This window comes from Lontra canadensis, unplaced genomic scaffold (genome assembly GCF_010015895.1).
Source record: "Lontra canadensis isolate GAN:19392208 unplaced genomic scaffold, GSC_riverotter_1.0 scaffold11, whole genome shotgun sequence".
NCBI lineage: Eukaryota > Metazoa > Chordata > Mammalia > Carnivora > Mustelidae > Lontra > Lontra canadensis.
Genome location: NW_022631005.1, coordinates 6,759,231 through 6,772,768, shown reverse-complemented (window position 1 = coordinate 6,772,768; position 13,538 = coordinate 6,759,231). Strand labels below are relative to the sequence as shown.

The window sequence follows — 13,538 nt, the reverse complement described above, 5'->3', positions numbered from 1 at the left end:
GAAATCATCTACTCTTAGGCGCTGTTTTCTCTTCCCAGAATTTCCATTAGCATTAGTTAAGAGTGGAGTATGTACATCTGTATGCTGATAGTGTAGCATTAACCCTCCTAAACGCTAATGGATATGAGCCACATACATTTCTGCAGAGCAAGAGATAGAGTTCTCTATTTTTAGTAACTATGCACTGATGCAAACATACATTTTACAGTATACTGACTCAAATAGAAAATAAAATTGTAACGTGAGGGCTTCTTGGAGAAACGGCTGATTCTAAGACTAGGTCAGGAAATACACAAATGAGCCTGGAGGATCTCGAAGTGCCAGAAGGTAAGAATATGCTAAAACAAACAAAAAATTGAACGACAACAAACCCTCCACAATAACACGTATGTCCAATGGAAAAGCTCCCCAGAACCAAACCTGGAACAATTTGTGCAATAACATAAAGTCATGCTGACTTATAATCTAAAGTATAAAATAATTATCCATGACTCCATACTCATAAGAATAAATGATTGAATAAGAAAATAATTGGAGGAGAAGAAACAAATGTCCTGTGCAGAAGAATTCCAAATCATTTATACATTTCCTTCAAGAAGATGGAACACAACTTCCCCCTCATTAAGTGTGAACTATACATGGGGACTTCATTCCAAAGAGTACAGGATGGAAAGGAAGTAAAGAAGCCGTAACTTTCCTGTAGAGCAGGCTGGCAAATGCCACCTCAGGCAGTGATCAAGGTCAACATCAGCAGTGAGAAGTCAGGTCAACTGTAGGAACCTTGGATATCCTGTGATGAAAAGTCACTTTATATCTGCAGTCTTTCTCCCCCAAACTCACAAAGCCGGTCTAATCAGGAGAAAAACAGCAGACAAATCCCAATAGAAGGACCCTTTAGAAAATACCCGCCCAGTATTCTTCAAAACAGTCAGTCATCAAAAACAAGTGAAGTCTGTGAAGCTGTGACAACCAAGAGGAGCCGAAGGAGACTTGATAACTAAATGTAATGTGGTGTCCTGGATGGGTTCCTAGCACAGAAAAAGGACATTAGGTTAAAAACTGAACAATAGTGAATAAAATATGGACTTCAGTTAATAATAATGCATTAATATCAGTTTATTAATTATAAAAATGTACTGTACTAATAAATGGTATGAACAGTAGGGCAAACTGGACACTGGGTCCATGGGAATCTCTGTATTATCACCGTAATTTTTCTGAAAATCTAACACTGTTCAATAATATGAAGTTTATTTTTTTAAGTATAATTTGAGCTGGAAATTACTGTTTTAAAAGTAACATTATTAAGAGGAAAGACACAGATGTGAAACAGAACTTTTAAAATGAAATCAAATGCACAAGGATTTCCATATGCTTTGGAAAGTTTTGTCTGGATAGTCCATTAGTGGGACATCTTTAAACTTTGTATTGCAGCAGAGGTCCCATGCAGGATTTTACTCTCTCCATTAGGCTGTCATCCTAAGTGCTTTTCAAGTTCACATGAACAGGAGGAATGAAAATGGTGAGCTATGTATTCTACTCTTCCATACCTGATCCATTTTACTCTCCAGGAACATGTGTAATGATAACTGTTCCTTCTGTGATATAAAAGTGGATTCACTCTGCTGTCCCCCAGGCCTAGTGAGTCTTCTCAGATCCTTTGATGATTCTGTCAAATCCCTATTCAAGGATTCACTTGGATGTGCTCTACCTGTCTACTTATGTGTTGCTTCTTTTAGACTGGTCTCCCATTGGTCAGAGACTTTGCTTTTCATCTCTATAAACATGACATTTCATTGTGGTATTTGATACACTGTGGAAGCTCTTACATGATTTGTGGAAGTATATGATTAGTGCTTATACAACTGAATTTTACCATTTACATATTTGGAAATGATCTTTACACTGTATCTTAATTCATCTGTTCCAACCAAATGCAAAAGTTTATCTCCTTCCCTGCTTCTAAGATAGGAGGCAATTTTTAAAGTTGCATATTATTTATACAGCAATGTAAATTTAAAAGATTAATTTAAAAATAGGTAAATATATATAAACACTAAGCAGAACCATATTGACAAATAGTGGCCTCCTTTTCAAAGTATAAGTAACATCTCATGAGATTAGGTTTCTTGTCCTAGATATTAAAGTTGCAATTTAATCCATCTCAAGGTCCTTTGGACCTCTCAACCTAATAATCATTGACAAGGATTATTGTCAATGCGAAGTCCACTCATACTTGCTGGCATGTTCTTCTTCTGCTTCATTCTCTCTCAATGTTGAAGTCAGAAAAAAAGACATCATAGTGGCTTTCAAGAAAGGGACGTTCTCAGATCAGTTCTACACCCTAACATCACCCTCTGCACTTAAGGATATGAGCAAAGATGAAAAAAAAAAATACTTAGTGGAAGAAATTAAAGAGAAGTGAAGAAAGTGGATCTGGAAATAGAAGCATACTCTTTTTTTTTTTTTTTAAGAATAAGAAAGACTTGTGTAGCTTTAGAATATTCCTTGTTATCTAGAAATCTGTTAAAATGTTTCTTGAGTTGCATAAATAAACCCTACCCTACACAATAAATAAATTAAGCCAGCACAAACAAAAAGTCGAGGTTTAGAGAGGCAAATATGATGAATACCTGGAAAACACCCACAGAAGGACAGAAATGTTTAAAAAAAGAATGTAGTATGGTAGAGATTGCTTAATGAGAAATTAAAAGATCTTGCAAATTCTCTCCCGGCTTTCAATTTGACTATGCAGAGTGTGATAAGAACAGACCGGCCTAGCCCTTCAGAGTATTTTTTCAGTCAGAATTATAAGAGGCTTGAAATCAGGAGGAATTAATTGGTTATAATTCAATATAATCATTGTTAATCTACCTTGGTTGGCTAATTACAAGTTGAATTTATATGATGTGATTCCTGCTCATCCTTCCAACTAGACATATATATTGGATAATCTTTAGCAATCCCTTAATTCACCACTCACCATCACTTTGTTCTGCTTTTTTGAAATACAAGATTTATAAATTAAATATAAATACTTCTCAGAGGGCTGTTAGCTGGGAAATAAGGGACACAGTGTTTGAGGTGAATTGAAGGAAAAGCCAGCTGCGTTTCGTTGAAAAGGAACTGAAAGGTCAAAGACTAGCTGCACAAATCTAACTGAGTCAGGTACAAAGGAGAGGGGAGCAGATGCCTCAAGGCTGGGTAATCCCCATGCTTATCTGATGGGCACCCTTAGGTAGGTTGGCACCTTATAGGATTGGGCACCTCTGACTTTTCAATTCCTATCAGGATAAGAGCAAAACCCTGGCAGGTATTTCATTCTCCCCCAAGTCCTTCTGTCCTCCTTCCATCCCTCTCTTGGGTTCCTTCCTCCCTTCACTCAGGCTCAGTGGAAATGGAAAAGGAGCACACCTGACTCTTCATCCAGGGTTCAAAGAAGTACTCAAAGTAGTTCCTGCCTACTCCATGCCTATTCTAAACCTTCTCTTTTCACATATTGTTTCCCTATGCCTCTACAGCAATCCTGTGGGGTAGGTATCATCAACATTTTACCGATGAGAAAAGAGAGGTTAAACTCATCAACTTGCTGAAGCTGAACAGTTAATAAACGGTGGCGCTGAGGTTTGAACACTGATCGCCTGCCCCTCAAAATCCATGTCCCTTCATGTTGGGTCTGGTAAAATTATTATGACCAATGGCTTGCCCTGATTTGAAGATCCTCCTTCAGTTATTATCATAGGTCACATCCTTGCCGCTACCCGCCCTCTAAACACCTAGTTAGCCTTTTTATAGTTTCCCAGCCTAGGTTGTTCCTTATTTGCATTTATTGCTAAAGTACGAAAAGAGGCTGAGTTAAGATGAAATAGTGAGATCACAACCATCCTTGAAGAAAACAGAATGTAGGAGTTCCAATGCTGCAAGCTTTCAAAGACCTCTTTGAATACCAGAAGAACAATCTCTGGACACTGAAGTAACTAAAACTTTCTTTCTTTTTTTCTTTTAAGATTTTATTTATTTATTTGACAGAGATCACAAGTAGGCAGAGAGGCAGGCAGAGGGGGAGGGGGAAGCAGGCTCCCTGCTGAGCAGAGAGCCGGATGCGGGGCTCTATCCTAGGACCCCAGGATCACAACCTGAGCCAAAGGCAGAGGTTTAACCCACTGAGCCACCCAGGTGCCCCAACTAAAACTTTCTTTTAAAGAAATTACAAAGAATGAGAGGAAGAACCTTTTCAGAAGTACACATAGCATCTGACTTACTATGCATTAAAAATGGTAATGTAATACTAATAGAGCCAGCTAAACAATGCCATTTTCAGTCAGCTGTTTCGCTGCATGTTCAAATTTCCTTTTTAAATCGATAGCACTTGCTTTGCTCTCTTCAGTTGAAGGCATTTGCTTTCCAGTAAAACAGGCACATGCACAAAATGAGGATGGAAATGAGTCAGCTATTTCCTGTCCCAAGATTCAAACCTACTTTGCTTTTCTGAAAACATGATTCAAGCTATCCAACAGTAATCTAATTGGCTGTGCTATAAATGACAAGGCTGACCACCATATGAACACCAAAAAAGTGCACACGGGTATTCAGTAATCAGCTGTCATTTTTCTGATAATCCTCAGAACATTCTATTTACATAATTATAAAGCACTATGTTACAAAGGGTAATGGAACTCTGTTTTCTATGCAGACTTCAACTTCTGTCATTTTTATGCATCCTATACATTATAAATTTATGACTCATCTGCATAGATGAAAAAAGTAGTCAGCACAAAATATCTGAAACACGATGATGTATGTAACAATAGTGTTCACAATGTCCTCTGGTTTTATGGGATGGGGTCCTGACATATAAGTCTCTTTGATAATTGGTTGAATGGCAGCTTTCAGGGGGATTGATGTCAACTACAGAGAGGTATGTGTGCTACAAGGCCCTCTCTTTGCCCTGTTCTGTTTGATATGTTTATTACAAATGTGGATAAAAGTACCAAAGATAAGTTTATCTTATCTGTGAATGACACATGATTGAGATAAGAAATGGATGATAGAATCACAGTACAAAATATGACATGTTCTTGTGGCAGACTGATTCTAACAAGAGGAAATTCAATTGGGATGACAGCACTGTCTTGCTTTTTGGTTAAAAAAAGACATAATGCTAAAATGGGAAATGTATGGTGAGTAAGAGGGCTTAAAAGCAACACACAAAAAAGTCTTGGAAGTTTTGAATTTATACTAAGTTCACTATTTTTCATCAATGAATATGGCTGCCAGAAAAAGTTAATAAGATTTTAGGTTGTATTATTAGAATTAAATAATCTGGGAGGAAGAAGGTGCTAGTCATAATTGAAGTCTCTGTTCTATTCCCATCAAACCACACTTAAATATAAGGTTGTTATTAAATGATGTACTTCTAGAATGATATAGGCAAAGTGGAGCTTATTGGGGTATCAAGAAAGAATGTTAAAAAAAAAAAAAAAAAAGGAATGGCAGGCATAACCGAAATTGAGATATTTTAACCTTGAAAGAAGAAGTAGTAAATTAAGGGTGAGGTGAGGACACAATAGATATCCTGAAATATTTAGATAGTTGCCATTTTAAAATTTGCCACAAACAGCAATAAGACATGAAAACAATACACGAATACAAATTTCTAGGGCCCTCAACAGAAAAAAAGGTCTAATAGACCAGAGAGAAGGTAGGTATCATTAGGAAATGACTCATTCACCAACACTTGTGCATTGGGTGTATTTTTAAAAAATTATTCAAAAATAAATTTATAGGGACGCCTGGGTGGCTCAGTTGGTTAAGCAGCTGCCTTCAGCTCAGGTCATGATCCCAGCGTCCTGGGATTGAGTCCCACATCGGGCTCCTTGCTTGGCAGGGAGCCTGCTTCTCCCTCTGCCTCTGCCTGCCACTCTGTCTGCCTGTGCTCACTCTCGCTTCTCTCTCTATGACAAATAAATAAATAAAATCTTAAAAAAAAATTTATAATGCTTATTTCCCAAACATTATATGAAGCCCTACAGATATGGTAGTAAATAAAATAGACACTGTCACTGTTGCCACATGCATCACTTGCAGTCTAGCTGAAGAGAAAGACATTAGTAAATAGCTGGACATCATATTTACTTGCTATGAAAGAAATTTAGAGATGGTAACTATCAATGGAGACTTTATAGCTATAGAGAATTTAGATGGGAGGGTTAGCGGAAGCTCCTTTCAGAAACTGATCTTTAAGGACAGGGCTTGAATGATAAGTAGGAGTTAGCCAATGAAGAATGAGGACATGGAGGAGGCAGGGAAGAACATTCTAGGTGAAGGGAAGAATGTGTGAATCTCCTGAACCAGCAAAGAGGCTGGTGCATTCAGAAGCTGGCAGAATACCAGCATGTTTAGGATCCAGTATGGGAGAGAAGAGGCAGATTGGAGCCATGGGCCAGTAAGCTTTGAAAACTTTGATCTGGAATAGGGATTTTATCTAATGACAATGGAGAGTTGGTAAAGAGTTTTAACCAGGGAAATAGCATATAAAAGTTCACAGTACTTTTTTTTAATATACTGTAGTATGGAAAACTCATGGGAAGCAAGAAGAGAAAGACTAGGTGTGGAGCAACCAACATAGCTTGATTTATTGTACTTCTCTTTATTGCACACTGCAGATACTGAGTTTTTTAGAAATTGAAGTTTTGTGGCAACTCTGTATTAAGCAAGTCCACTGGTACAATTTTTTAATAGCATCTGCACACTTTGTGTCTTCGTATCACATTTTGGTAATTATTACAATATTTCACACTTTTCATTGTTATTTTATATTATGGTGATCTCTGATTAGGGATCTTTAATATTACTACTATAATTGTTTTGGAATTCCAGGAACTGTGCCCAAGTATGATGGTAAACTTAATTGAAAGATGTGTGTTCTGATTACTGTACTGAATAGTTATTACCTTCCTCCTCCCTCCTTCTCCTTGGGCCTCCCTATTCCTTGAGCCACAACAATATTAAAATGAGGCCAATGAATAATCATACAATGGCTTCTAAGTGTTCAAGTGAAAGGAAGAACTGCAAATTTCTCACATTAAATCAAAAACTAGACATGATTAAGCTTAGTGAGGAAGACATGTCAAAAGCCAAGATAGGTCAAAAGCTAGGCCTCTTGCGCCTACTTAGCAAAACCGTGCATGCAAAGGAAAGTTCTTAAAGGAAATTAAAAGTGGTACTCCAGTGCACACGCACATATGACATTCTAATTGCTGATATGGAGAAAGTTTGGGTGGTTTGGATAGAAGATCAAACCAGCCTCAATACTCCCTAAACCAAAGCTTAATCTAGAGCAAGGCCTTAATTCTCTTCAGTTCTATGAAGGGTGACAGAGATGCAAGCTACCAAAAATAAGTCTGAGGCTATCAGAGGTTGATTCAAGGTTGTTTGTTTTGTTTTGTTTTTAAGAGAACACATGAGTGGGGGTGGAGGAGGGGTAGAGGGAGGAGAGAGACAATCTTAAGCAGGCTCCATGCCCAGCATGGCGTCCAGTGTGGGACTCCATCACATGACCCTGAGATCATGACCAGAGCTGAAATCAAGAGTTGGATGCTTAACAGACTGAGGCACCCAAGCACCTCTTGTCCATGAAGTTTAAGGAAAGAAGCCAACTCTATAACATAAAAGTGCAAGAGGAAGCAGCAAGTGCTGATGTAGAAGCTGCAGCAAATTCTCCAGAAGGATCCAGCTATGATCATTCATGAAGGTGGCTACACTAAACAGCAGATTTTCAGTGTAGATGAAACAGCCTTCTGTTGGAAGAAGATGCCCTCTAGAACTTTCATAGCTAGAAAGCAAAAGTCAATGCTGGCTTCAAAGCTTCAAAAAACAGCCTGAATCTCTTGTTAGGGGTTAATGCAGCTGGTGACTTTAAGTTGAAGCCATTGCTCATTTACCATTCTGAAAATCCTAGGGCTCTTAAGAACTTTGCTAAATCTATTCTGCCTGTGCTTTATAAATGGAAAAACAAAGCATGAATGATAGCACATCTGTTTACAAAATGGTTTACTTAATATTTTAAAGCCCACTGTAGAAAACTGTTGCTGAGACAAAAAAGATTCCTTTTAAAAGTTTATTGCTCCATGACAATGTACTTGCTCACCCAAGATTTTGATAGAGATGTACAAGATTAATGTTTTCATGCCTGTAAACACAATATCCATTCTGTAGCTCATGGGTCAAGGAGTAATTTTGAATTTTGTGTCTTATTAATTAAGAAATACATTTAATAAAGCTATAGCTCCCATAAATAATGATTCCTCTGATAGATATGAGGAAAGCAAATCAAAACTTTCTGGAAAGGATCCATTATTCCAGGTCTACTGAGAACATTCATGATTCACGGGAAGAGGTCAAAATATCAACATTAACAGGAGTTTAGAAGAAGTTGATTCCAATCCTCATGGATGACTTTGAGGGGTTCAAGACTTCAGTGGAGGAAGTAATTGCAGATGTGGTAGAAACAGCAAGAGAACTAATTAGAAGTGGAACCTGAAGATATGATTGACTTGCTGTAATCTCATGATAAAACCTTAACAAATGAGGAGTTGCTTCTTATGGATGAGCAAAGAAAGTAGTTTCTTGAGATGGAATCGATTCCTGATGAATATGTATAAAGAGTGTTGAAATGACAACAAAGGATTTAGAATATTACATTAAACTTAGTTGATAAAACAGTGGCAGGGTTTGAAAGGATTGACTTCAAGTTTGAAAGAAGTTCTGTTGTGGGTAAAAAGCTTTCAAACAGCAATGCATGCTACAGAGAAATCATTTGTGAAAGGAAGAGTCCACTGATGTGGCAAACTTCATTGTTGTCTTATTTACAGAAGTTGCCAGGGCACCTGAGTGGCTCAGTGGGTTAAAGCCTCTGCCTTGAGCGCCTGGGTGGCTCACTGGGTTAAGCCACTGCCTTCGGCTCAGGTCATGATCTCGGGCTCCTGGGATGGAGTCCTGCATTGGGCTCTCTGCTCAGCAGGGAGCCTGCTTCCCTCTCTCTTTCTCTCTGCCTGCCTCTCTGCCTACTTGTGATCTCTGTCTGTCAAAAAAATAAATAAAATCTTTTAAAAAAAATTTTTTAAAAAGTTGTCACAAGGGAGCCTGGGTAGCTCAGCTGGCTGACTCTTGATTTTGGCTCAGGTCATGATCTTGGGGTTGTGAGATCAAGCCCCTGAGATGGGCTCCATGCTCAGGAGGGAGCCTGTTAAAAATTTTCTCTCTCCCTCTCCCTCTGTGTCTCCCTCTCAGTCTCCCTGCTCACACTCACTTGCATGCTCTCTCTCTAAAATAAATAAATAAAAATCTTAAAAAAAAAAAAAAATTGCCACAGCCACCCCAGCCTTTGGCAACCACCACCCTGATCAGTTAGCAGCCATCAATATAGAGGTAAGATCCTCCATCAGAAAAAGATTATGGCTTGCTGAAAACTGAGACAATGGTTAGTAATTTTTAGCAATAAAGCATTTTCAAATGAAGGCCTATACATTATTTGTTTAGACATAATTCTATTGTGCACTTAATAGACTACAGTATAGTGTAAGCATAGGGGCACCTGGGTGGCTCAGTGGGTTAAAGCCTCTGCCTTTGGCTCAGGTCATGATCTCAGGGTTCTGGGATCGAGCCCCGCATCAGGCTCTCTGCTCAGCGGGGAGCCTGCTTCCTCCCTCTCTCTTCCTGCCTCTCTGCTTCCTTGTGATCTCTCTCTCTGTCAAGTAAATAAATAAATAAAAAATCTTAAAAAATAAAAATAAAAAAAATCATGAAATGCTATAGTGTAAGCATAGCTTTTATATGCACTGGAGAATCCAAAAATTCATTTGATTTGCTTTATTGCAGTGGTTTAGAATACCTTCGAGTTATGCCTGTATATGCTGGCAAAAAGATGATTGTGATTTGAAATATGGTGGTGATATCAGAGATAAGAGAAGACAGAGGATGGGAGAGAAGAGAGAGGATGGGAGAGATAAGAAATACCAATGGGGGAAACCTATAAGAGCTAGTTTTCTACTATTGAAGAGAGTGAAGGAGAGGGAGGATCCCTGGAAGCTCTCAGAACTCAGCAATATTCAGCTAGGCAGATGGCTATTCTACTTGCTGAGAAGGGAAACAGTGCAAGACAGATTGATTTGATGCTGAGAAGATTCAAAAGTCAGTCATGAACATATTAATTTTGATCTCATTATCTCTTTGATCTCCATGAGACATGTTAGGTAGGTGATTGGATATTTGAGTCTGGTCAATCTTTGGACTTGCTACAGCAGAATCATTTGGAACTTTTGATTATCTGTCTCTACCTTAGGGCTAATATACTGGAATCCTCAAGAGGACATAGCCAGTACAATACCCTGAGTTTAGATGCAGTGGAAAAAATTCAGTCATCACTTGACTAGTTAACATTTAAGCTCCTTGAACACATTGAATATCTATAATGTTATGAATAGAAAGACAGCCAGACCAAGTACTAAATCTGTTATTACATTCTAAGAATAAATGTGCTGGACAAACCATGAAACACCTCTGAAGGAAGAGAGCCATATAAAGATTCTTCTTTTTACATTGCCATATTTGTATCAGATGGTGCTGCCACCTTGGCCACAAACTAATTGATCCAAGTACCAGGCCCTAAAAGGCAACCACCCAATGATTCCAGTGGTCCTTGAAATGATCTTTCTTAAGAACTCAGCCCAAATGATGCACCATTCTGGATGGTAATTAATTTACCAAATCATATTTTCTTCTTTGACCAGAGGGGAGGGGAATGGGAAAAATTAAAACTAGAGAAACAGAAGCATTTGGATAAGTAGACCTGGACATGTCTCTGTTTCCTGAAACCTGGTGGAGACATAAGTACCACTGTTACTGAAAGAGAAAAATTAAATGCACTTAGGAGATAGGAGACTAATCTGTCCATGCATTAATTGAAATAGAAATAGGTGGTATGTAGCATCTCTCCCTTCCTGCCACTTTGGTCTCTGTACCTGGTAATTCCTCACAATTGAGCAAACGAAGGGAGAAAGAAGGAATTTGGCCAGTTTGTTTTTGTTTTGTTTGTTTTGTTGTATTTTGTTTTGTTCTACTAACCAGTTATTTGCTGGGTAATTTTTTTAGAACTATTAATCACATCTGCTGAGGCTTTGCTCTCCCAGCAAACTTTTTTTTTATGCTCAATAATGTATAATGATGTTCCACTGCAATTTGAAGAATTACACATTTCAGAGCAATTGTATTATTGTATTTAGCATCTCAATAACATTTCCTATGCTAATTCATCTTTCTTATGATTGAAGCTTCTTAATGTGCTCACAATGCACCATATGTTACCATAGCTTAATCTTGTCTTGAAATATTCATTTCTAGCTCTTGGGGACAGGTAGACTGAATAAAACATGTGGATTTGGCTTTCTCTTTCTCTCCCAACTTTTTTTTTTTTTTTTTTATCAGAAGCAGGAGATTTATCCAGGTATTTACTCGTTATAAATGAGGGCCTAAGTGGCTTATAATAACACCCTGGTAGCCTCTTAAAAGAATTACTGCACTTTCCCAAGCCTTTAACTCATGACCAAAATGACTATCACTGAATGGCCATCTTGGAGGAACAGACAGTAGTAAAGTAAGGTCACATGTGAAAATATGCAATATGACTAACTTCCCTAAATGTTAGGATCCCACATTCTTATGATATTTGAGAGCTAAATATAATGAAAGCTCTTGGGGCTTTCATTTTAAGAATTTCCTTTAAAAATAATATTATTATTCTCTGAGGACAGGAGAACAGTATTACTTTATTTAGTTAAGCCATCCTAAAATAGAACAGAGGAAATCATTAAATAGTGAACATATATCTTTTACTGTTTCCCATTCATGCCAAAACTGGTGTGTCTTAAAAATACAAGATGGCTTGCAATAGGAAATATATCTTCAAATAATGATATTTATCTTTGGAGAGGGAAACCTGATACTATCAATAATTACCCCAGAACAAAGTGCAATACTGATAACCGTGTTATTTACTGTGGTATTACAAACAAACAAACATGGTATTTTATAGCTGCACAGGAAGGAAGTTTATTGAAAGCAGTTATTAATATGTCCATTTGTATTCTACCTCCCTGGAAAAAGCCTCACATCTAGAAAGAACACAGAGTGGAAAATTTCACTCCCAATGTAGACATCTCTCCAGACTCCAGATGAAACTGCTCATCTGGCCTCTCCTGTGGTTGAAACTGAGCTTAATGAGCCACCGGGCCAACGGCCCAAGTGACAGACTGGAACAGGAGCTGCTGGACCGAGCACACTCTGCCTCATGTCAGGAACATTTTTGTGTGAGAAAGAAAAGAGGCTTTCCCTGAATCTGGTGTCAGTCAAAGTTCTAACATACTTAGATATTCTTTTAGCAGTTCCAGTTTTGGGGGAGAAATCTGGGAAAGTGCCAAGATCTGAGCTGGCATTTTTAGTTGTTATTTGAATAGCTGTTACATAAACAGCTAGTAGCTGGCTGATTGGGTTTCTTAGAGCTACTCTTGACACAAGGCAAGGAGGCAACACTTTACATTAAATTTGCCCTAAATTCAAGTTATTCTACTTCACTAAGAAAAAAGCTAAGAAAAAAAAAATAGCAATGGTCTGGCACCATGGACAAGAGTAATTAGGGATTCTGCAAAGATCCCTTCAGGAAAATATGTGAGGAAGGGTAAAAGAAAAATCTTTGTCATTATCTTGGAAAATGAAAATTTCCAGACTGAAATTCTGAGACATCTCTTATTCCTTCTTTAGTTACCCATTTTAGTCTTGATGAAACTTAAGTTATAAGTGGATAAAATATCTTATTGAAAGTCTCATTATTAAGTTATAGAGCTGAGACTAGATCCAGCTTATAATCAAGCATTTGGTCAAGAAAACAGGCAGACTGCCAGCCATGAATTCAACACTCACAGCAACCCGAAACAGTACCTGAACAGTACCTTTCATGGCCGGTGGTGTGTACACGCTCTGCTTCCTTTGCTTTGGGGATGCATTTTGTGACTGTGGACAAAGAGAAAAGAGGAAAAGCATTATTTGAATAAAAATTAGCCCTGTGAGGGAAAAACATTGTGCCATATTTCAAAGAGCTTTCTGATTCTCCCTATTATGATATATAACTCAAATCAATGAGAAATTACAGACATGTTCGCTGACAGCACAGTTTTAAGAGATATATAAAGCGATTTTTATCATAAAACTCTTCATCGCAGTCTTGAAATTACTCTTTTTTGTCACCTAGTATCATTCATTTATTTTTAAAAGAAAGAAGAGACACCAATCTCTTTTGAGGAAAAAAAAACACAACTCCAGAACAATGTATACTCCAAAAGCTATGTCCATGGGATAACTATACCTGCTCATAGGAGTTTTGAGTGGTTCTGGTTAGATAATGAGAGCTTTGGTATGTAATATCAATTATAAACTTCTGGAATTGATACGTTCAAGTTAACATCTACATTTACTTGGAATTACAA

General features: G+C 37.8%; 1 protein-coding gene across 2 annotated transcripts in view; it reads right to left on the bottom strand.

Moving 5' to 3' along the window:
* Positions 1–13,538, bottom strand: part of PPP1R1C (protein phosphatase 1 regulatory inhibitor subunit 1C) — a 120,682-nt gene that overhangs the window by 48,026 nt on the left and 59,118 nt on the right. Inside the window, exon 4 of one of the 2 annotated variants that reach the window (XM_032856062.1) lies at positions 12,994–13,065. In XM_032856062.1, the coding sequence (XP_032711953.1) occupies positions 12,994–13,065 (72 nt within the window). The remainder of the gene's footprint in view (positions 1–12,993; positions 13,066–13,538) is intronic. The other variant, XM_032856061.1, reaches the window with a different exon arrangement.